Genomic DNA, 8,130 nt, shown 5'->3' on the forward strand with positions numbered 1-8,130 from the left:
GATTTAAAGGAAATTTGGTAATTTGCATTTTTCTGTAAAATAAAAGGATATTTTGCCAAGAAAGCTATCCAGTAGTTTTTGTCATCCCCTAGCCTATCTACCATGAAAATATGAGCGAAATCGAATCTTTGACCGTTGCCGCAAAATTAAGAAGTTTCCCGATTGACTACTGAGAAATGAGCAATGGAAATATTTTATCTTAGCCGATTGCAATAATCAGTGATTATCCTTCAGACTGCTCGCGGAAAACGTTCGTGCTTCCAGCTTGGAACACTACGTGTAGTATGCAAAGTATGCGCTACTTCTCAAAACGTACGTATAGAAGTGGAAAAATTAAGCTGGGTCGATGCCAAACTCCAGTCTGGAGAAGCACTGTTTGAAAAGAGGATTCCTACGAGACAACAATAAAACAAGAAACAATTTCCTCAAACTATTCAACTCGTATCAAAGTGAGTCGTCACCCGGCAGTGTAATTCCCTTTTCGGCCAGTTGACTCTTCACTCGGTCAAGGTAACTGGAATCTGGATAGCCACAGCTGCAGAGAGTAAAACATACTTAACTTTAGTTTCAGGTAAAAGCAACAATGCTACTCTGTATATTCGAGGGTAAATAAAGTTAAGGCAACTGTTATTAAACCTACAACTTCAGAGGTAGCCGGATGACTAATGTTGTGTTTTTTGTTTCTGATTAATCGAGACTGCCAGCGTTGTCTGCGTTATCTGAGAACCGATACTGAGATTTATTAATACAGCTGAAAAAACTAGCAGTGAGCCCTTTCCTGCATGAGGATTGAGTGACATTGAACGAGACAATCAGGCATTAATATATACGCTTTTGACACGACGGCCGGATAGGATCGCGGAATCGCGAGTTGTGTTCTCGTGCTCCTTCCCACTTGGAACCTTTCACGTACGAGGTCTCGACCACTGCTGCTGCTACGTTTACACATATTTTTGGCCACATTCTAATACTGTTTTCTTTTTAGTCTTGGTAGCTTCTCGTTCCAGGGTGGCGAAGGGTATAACTCTATAGACCAACGGTAATTTGTAATTTGCAAGCGGAGAATAAATAAGGTTTATTTGGTTAGTCATTAGCATACTCTGCTACGTCTTATACAACTTTTACACCGTGACATATCTGCTTAGGCTACAAAAGGCTTTACAGTTTAATACTTGGAAACAAAACGCTAGCATTTAGTCCAGGTTTAAATTTTAAGTTATATTGGGAAACCTTACTTGTTTGGACCTCCACTTCGATTGGTTTTCAGTTCGATGCCGTTGCATATAATGTTATACTCGTCATCGGTAGTGGGAGACTTCCCAATGGTAAACATCAACCGTTCCTCAAAAGCGCTCTTCAACAGGTTGCACAGTTCCTTCCCCGCTGGGTTGTTAGGGAGGTAGGATGTACAAAATAAACCACAGAAAGGCTCTCCTGGATTTGGATGGTCTGAACCTATAAGGAGTGTACATCATCATTTAATCGATATACGTCGAAAATGATTCAACAATACCTTGAATTCCTTCAGCAAAGTTGTACGTTATGACAATGGTTCCACACTCCTCGTATCCTGGAAGTGAATTACATGACTCAGTCCTCCAAGTCATGTACCCTACTGGCTGGTTTCTCATAACTAGATTCTCCTGCTTACAAGTTGGGCAGATCATTGTCTTCTTAAAAAAACATTTCGTACAGGACTTGCAGAAATAGTGACCACATTCAGATAGGTAAACAGGGTCTTTCTGGAGATTCATGCACTTGGAGCATTTTGGTACATTTGTGTTCATGCTGGCTGACGGCTGTAGGCCTATAATTAACGTATAAAATTATGATGATAAGTTAGGTCTGTGGGGCAGTTTAATCAAGCAGTAGACTAAGTATTTATGGTTTATAAGCTGATAAACCACGCGGGATGCTGGAAGACCACGAGAAGAATTCGTAAATCAGGAGCCGCAGGCTTGTGATTTACGAATTATTCGAGTGTTCTTCCAACATCCCAAGTGGTTTATCATGCCTCTAAACCATAAAAAGTTGTGGTCTATTGCTTTTATATAATAATTCAGAAGACACGCGAAATTTCCACGAGTTTACTGGCACAATTAACCATAGCTGATTTACCAATCAGAGCGCGCGCATTCATTTAATTATTATATAAAGAGTGTTTTTAAATTAGACTCAAGGAATCCAAGTAAAAAATGGTCACCGTACCTCCGGCTAGAGTTATCAAGCAAAATAACGAACGTCAAGCGTGGACAACGGGTATTGTTGCTCATTGTTAATGGTCAGTAAAATTAACTTGGCTCGAACCCAGTTAAGTGTGTATACTTAATTGGGTTCGAGTCCCGTTAATATAGTACTCCTGGGCCGGGTATTGTCATACCCTTTAAGACCAGGAGTCTGCTACTATCGTGAAGACACAGTTGAAAGATCTCCGTGTGAAGCTGCAGACTAGTGTTCAACCGGTGTTTACGAGCCGCAAGATTGCCCAGGAGTTCCCGACAAGCGAACTTAAGCCTCAGCTCATTGATCAACTATGCGTTGTGTATAACTTCAAGTGTGACCAGTGCGATGCTGGTTATGTCGGTTACACCCATGGCCATCTGTTCGTACGCGTTGATGGACATAGAAGCAAGACCTCGTGAGTACGCAATCACTATGATAATAGACACGCAGGCAGGATTCCGGATGACCTTCGCAATTGTTTTAGCGTGTTGAAAAAATGCCACAACAAGTTTGATTGTCTCATTAATGAGATGGTACTCATTAAACAATTACGACCGTGTTTAAATGTACAATCAGACTCAGTTCGCGCTAAAGTCTTTGTCTAACTTATGCAAATTAGAAACTCTGAACTCTTAGTTACTCTTGAAATCGCATATTTAATTAGTTTCCCTTGACAATGGCGCCAAGATGTCGCCGAAACGTCGGATTTGTCTATCGTTAGTTTTTGCCTGTATATATTTATCTAAATCATTGTTGATTAGAAGACAGATTTTGAACTATTTCACATTTTCTTAGTTTGCGAAAAATCTGTCCTACAGATTTTTATTTTACTTTGCATTAATGTTAAATTAGAGCCAATTTCTTATTCCTGAAATTTTGAGGTGGGGTTAGACGGGTAGATTTTGAGAAAAACGTGATTTAGCCTACTAGTGCCCAGTCTCTCCTTAGGTACTTGGTCGTTCATTTTGGCCTTTTGTTGCTAAAATGTCATATAGTATGGTAAAAGACTTCAGTAAACAGTAAATAGAGAAAAGAAAAACATCTTGGAACATTTTTCAAAAGAGTTAGAAGTTGGACAGTTATAATCCATCAAAACAGTAGTAAGCCACCTTAATCGAGGTTTGAACAACCTGGCCCTCGAGTCTTAAAAAATAGTACCCCGAAAAATGATAAACTTAGGCATAGTTTGGGCAACTACTAGGCTCTATACTTATGGTCAGTCGTTTTCTAAGGCAATCATTAACCAGTTATATCTCATATCTGTTACCCAAACAATCTCACCGAGTAACTGATGCCCAGTGAAATAATATACTAAGTATTCAGTAGAGTCTGTGGTTTTCACCTGAATGTCATAAAACCCAAACAATGGCAATTACATGTAAGTTACCGCAAAAGCAAATAACAAAGTGGAACAATAACAACTTTAAACAATTCTACTCAAGGGCTCGAATCTCTAAGCAAAGTGTCTGGGCAATGGTCGTACCCTAAGAGACCTAACTCTCAACTCTTTGTCCTGTTTTCCTTCAGTTGTCCTTTTAGGCGAACATAACATAACGTAACACTATAACATAGCATAGCATAACACTTTATTTAACCACGGAGGTATGAAAACAGACAGTGTTGGATTGAGAGCGTGGCAGCCTTATGCGCCTGCTGGCGTGATGAGAAGAGATGATGATATGATGAGATGATGATAAAGTGAAAAAAAAATTAAGATAGTCCTGAAGATGGGGTTGTGGTGATGGTAAGGAGAGAAGATCCTCCAAGATCGTCAACTGGGAGCTAATCTGCAGAGTCTTCATATCCAATCCCTCAAGCCCCAGAGCACCAGAGTCAACTGGCAGACATGAAACTAGTTTATCCATGTCAGAAACCTTGGAAACTAAATTTGAAGCAGAACTTGGTGGAAAAAATCCCACCAAATGAAAATGCTGGGGATTTGCTAAACAAAATATTAGAAATACTGGACGTTAAAATACTTTTGGAACATCCCTCACTGAATACTATCATGTTACTGCACACCTTAGGTTTTGTCCTGCTGAAACATTATGTGACGGATCGCTAAAATTGCGTCAAGTTTGTATTTAGAATAAACAGTTAAAAGCTTAACTTAAGCGACTTTGTTTATATTTCCTTCGTTTCTTTTCACATTTTTGTTTTCAATTAATTCATTGCATCAAACTTAACAGTACAAAGTTATTCCAAATTCTATTCACAAGACTATGCCTTGGTTAATGCCCAGCTTAAGTACATAAGCTTACATAGGGACAATGGCATTTGATCACAAGAAAAAGACCGAGCCAGAATACAAATTAAATAATAAATAGAATAGAATGGTTTTCAATTGAGTTTCAAGTAATCAGGCAATAACTTTGGTTTGGATTTACTATGGTTTGAGATTTGTTGAGTTGTCTAATTGCTGAGTAATTGGTTTGGTTTTGGCTTTACGACACTCGGTTGAAAACTGCTGTAAACAAATTAAATGACAAATAAAATAAACAGTCAAATCTTATCAAAACCAATAAGGTCACTCTTAGCAAACAGACCCATATCCATCAGTGGAAGAAAGTATTGAACATCCTTACGAATTAGAGCTTATCAGAGCAATTTTTGGGGTAGGTTCCCCCTTATGGCTGAAAAAAGTCCCTAACCCATCCCCCCCTGAACATCTCTGTACCTGCCTCTATAAATTATCCATAAAAGGGATGTTTCTTTATTATAGAGGTGTCCAAACAAAGAGATTGCCCATATTTACCACTGGCTATGCTGATTTAAGCTTAAACTTTGTCAACAGAAGGTTGTCAGTATCTCGTGTTAAAACCCTGTGAAAAGTCAAGCTTATTTTCGATGATTTTGATAGAAGTCTCCAACATGCACAAGACAACACCATAAATGACAAAAAATTACTGATCTGGTAAATTAACTTATGATTATCCTTATAAAAACTTGGCTAGGTACTTTAAAGCATTCCCATCTTGATTTAATATTTTTTGTTTGTATTCATTTCGTTATGATGTTCTTGGTAGTGATCAGCAATTCTTGAGGATTGAGCAAGGCTTTACACCTTGATGAAAAAAAAAAATCCATCAGGTTTGATGAAGTTGGTGTTATACCCTTTGCAAAGAAAATGCCATAAATTTTCAAACAAGCGGGTTTAAAAAGGAATTGTGTTGGAAATTCTGCGTACATTTTGTAGCGTTTTGATAAAGTGTAAGCTTATTTATAAAAACCTTCTCCAAACAACACATGCGATCGAATATGATTGCATACATCAAGTAAATAATAGTTCAAAATTTTGCTATGTTTTTATTCACAATGTAAGCTTACTTAAACTAAAATAATACTACTGGTAAAATTTGCAAGAATCATCTGCAAATACGTTTAATTAAGTGTTGTTTTTACATTCGTGGAAAATGATCTGCTTCAATTCTCGGCGTAATGCTTAGGGAAAATCTGCACTTTTAAAAACCGCGAAAACGCCAAAATGCAAAGGCGATTTAAGCCTGTTATAATTCTTTGTTTACAGATTAACTGTTGCCAGGCAGTTAAAAATTGAAAAGGAAAACATACCATACCGCTGCAAAGCAATCTGTTCGCGTGGCGCTTCGCGATTATCGTCTTAAGCACCCTTTTGTTTCGAACCTTGAGAGTAATTAAGACTGGAAAAGATGAACCTTAGCACATTAAAACAAACGTAATAATACCTGACGATTCTCGTTTTCCCTTCTTTATCTCCTTTGCCTTCGTTTTCAGCCGTTCTCTTACTTTCAGTTGGAACGGACTGCCATTGATAGCCTCGCCTGATACCGTTACGTAGACGCTGAACTCTCCTGCAGCCTCAGGTATATACGATACTTTATAACAACCATCTTGTGGGTCTGTTATGTTGACCTTCACGGGTTTTCTCGTCTGTAGAGATCGAATGCACACTCCAAGTCTGTCAATTTCACTGTAAGTTTTCTCTCCCTTTGAATCTTTTGTTATCACCCTGAAAGTACAATCCTCGCCTTGTATAGCCTCTGTTAGGCCCATGCCATCCGCCATTGTTAACAAAGGTTCGGTGTTGGATGTAAATATCTTTCCCGGTGAATCTCTTAGGGACGACAAGTCATTGGCAACATATTTAAACTCAGAATAATCTACCTCCATGATAAATGTACAGGGCTGCAAAAGTTCCTGAAACCTTTGTTCAAGTATGTCTTCCACGTTTAAAATCTCTGGTAAATTGTTCCGTTCAAGAACATTGTTGCCAAAACCTAAGCTGCTCTCTATTTCCATCAGTTTGTTGTCCAAGTCGATCACTGTGTTTGAAAATGAAGCTTCGTAACTTTCTTTCTGCTTCATTAGTTGCTCGGTCATGACTACTTCATGCTGGCGAATAAATTCTATGTTCCGTTCCGCCGTTCTGTGTATTTCGTCTGTCGCTTCTTCGATGCTCTTGTTCATTCTTGTTCTTCGCTTTTCAAGGGATTCTTTTTTGTTCCTCAGACGAGGAACAATGGCCTGGACCTCCTGCATCTTATTCTCAATTTCAAATTTCTTTTTCTTCAGTCCTTTGTCAAGAGAAACGATGTTGTGGTCCCGATGATCCAATATGGCGCAGTCACGGCAAATGCATATCACGCACTGTTCACAGTAAAATCTTACTTCATCGTTGTGTTGCTTACAAACGTTTGCTCTTCTAACGTAATCTCGGGCATCGCTTGGCTTGAACTTGCCAATTTCTTTAACGTGATGGCTTCTAAGAGCTTTCATTTTTCTGTGAGCCCCAGCGCAGTCTTCACACAAGAAGTGATTGCAATCGGCACAATAGAACTTCAATGACTTTTTTTCGTCGCAGCTTCCGCAGTGTGGCGAATCTTCTTGTCCTTGTCCGCTGTAGGCCTCCACAATGTCCACCATCTGCTTGTAAAAGAGGTTGGATGGAAGGCTGTTGATGTTGTTGCTTGGGCATTCGGTGATTTGACGGCAGGTTGGACAACTCAACGCTCCTCCACCCTGCTGTCGCAGCCAAGCTTCCAGACACGATTTGCAAAATGAGTGAAGACATTTCAGTATTTTCGGTTCGTTAGTTTCACTAAACTGTTCTTGACATACAGAACATTCTAATTCCCTCTTAACATCGTCGAAAAAGCTCCTACTTTGAGCCATCACGCGAAGACAACAACATGCCAAGATCCCGGAAATGCTTCTACTGAGCAGGTCCTACGAACGAATGAGCATCGAGTGGTTCTGGAGAACGGAAGCTTATTGGCCTGTAGCTATTGTAGCTTGTTATTGATCTGCTGTTCTCATCATTGAACAGGCCTCAACTTCACAAAATATATCAGCAGGCGAAAGCAAATAACTGAGAGTTTAAGTGGCTAGAAATTGCGTGATTTAGAAAGAGTTTTTTTTGATTTTTGTTGATTCCTGGAAATCGCATGACTTCCGGTTTCGTTTTCTCAGAAATAGCGTGACCGAGGAAAATCTCGCAGCACAGTCGACTAACTCCCAGTAAATAGTGGGCCTTTTCTTTGAGGTGGAAGAAAACATGTACATCGGCTTAGATTTACACACGTGTGAGTTTGGCATTTGATCAAGCGACAGCAAAACCAGGAGATCTACCTCAGTGTTCATATTGAACTGACTACGGAGATCTCAGGATCGTGGATGTGGTAGCTATCACATTCGCCGATCCTGAAGGTAAGAAATGATACAACTGAAAATGTTTGTTACGAGCTTGTTTCTTGTTAGAATCAGCCGGAGTCATGCTACTCAGCATGTGCTACTTTTCACACTTTTCTAGTAGATAAACAGTCGAATCCAGATAATTTAAACCCTCTCTAACTCGAGCCTGAAAACCTCTGTTTCCGGTTACCACTGGGTAGTGGAAATAACACGATGATTTAAAAATTATGGAGTCTG

At 39.3% G+C, this 8,130-nt stretch overlaps 1 protein-coding gene across 1 annotated transcript; it reads right to left on the reverse strand.

Annotated features, from left to right (window-relative positions):
* Nucleotides 1–244: 244 nt before the first annotated feature.
* LOC145466355 (E3 ubiquitin-protein ligase TRIM71-like) lies at nt 245–7,592 on the reverse strand. The gene is made up of 4 exons (XM_081450069.1): nt 5,928–7,592; nt 1,514–1,807; nt 1,236–1,455; nt 245–535 (listed from the first exon to the last, which is right to left on the reverse strand). The coding sequence occupies exons 1-4, from the start codon at nt 7,372–7,374 to the stop codon at nt 445–447; spliced, it is 2,052 nt and encodes a 683-aa protein (XP_081306195.1). The 5' UTR covers nt 7,375–7,592; the 3' UTR covers nt 245–444.
* Between the last annotated feature and the right edge of the window lie 538 nt (nt 7,593–8,130).

The sequence above is a fragment of the Orbicella franksi genome, chromosome 13, assembly GCF_964199315.1.
Source record: "Orbicella franksi chromosome 13, jaOrbFran1.1, whole genome shotgun sequence".
In the NCBI taxonomy this organism is placed as follows: Eukaryota; Metazoa; Cnidaria; class Anthozoa; order Scleractinia; family Merulinidae; genus Orbicella; species Orbicella franksi.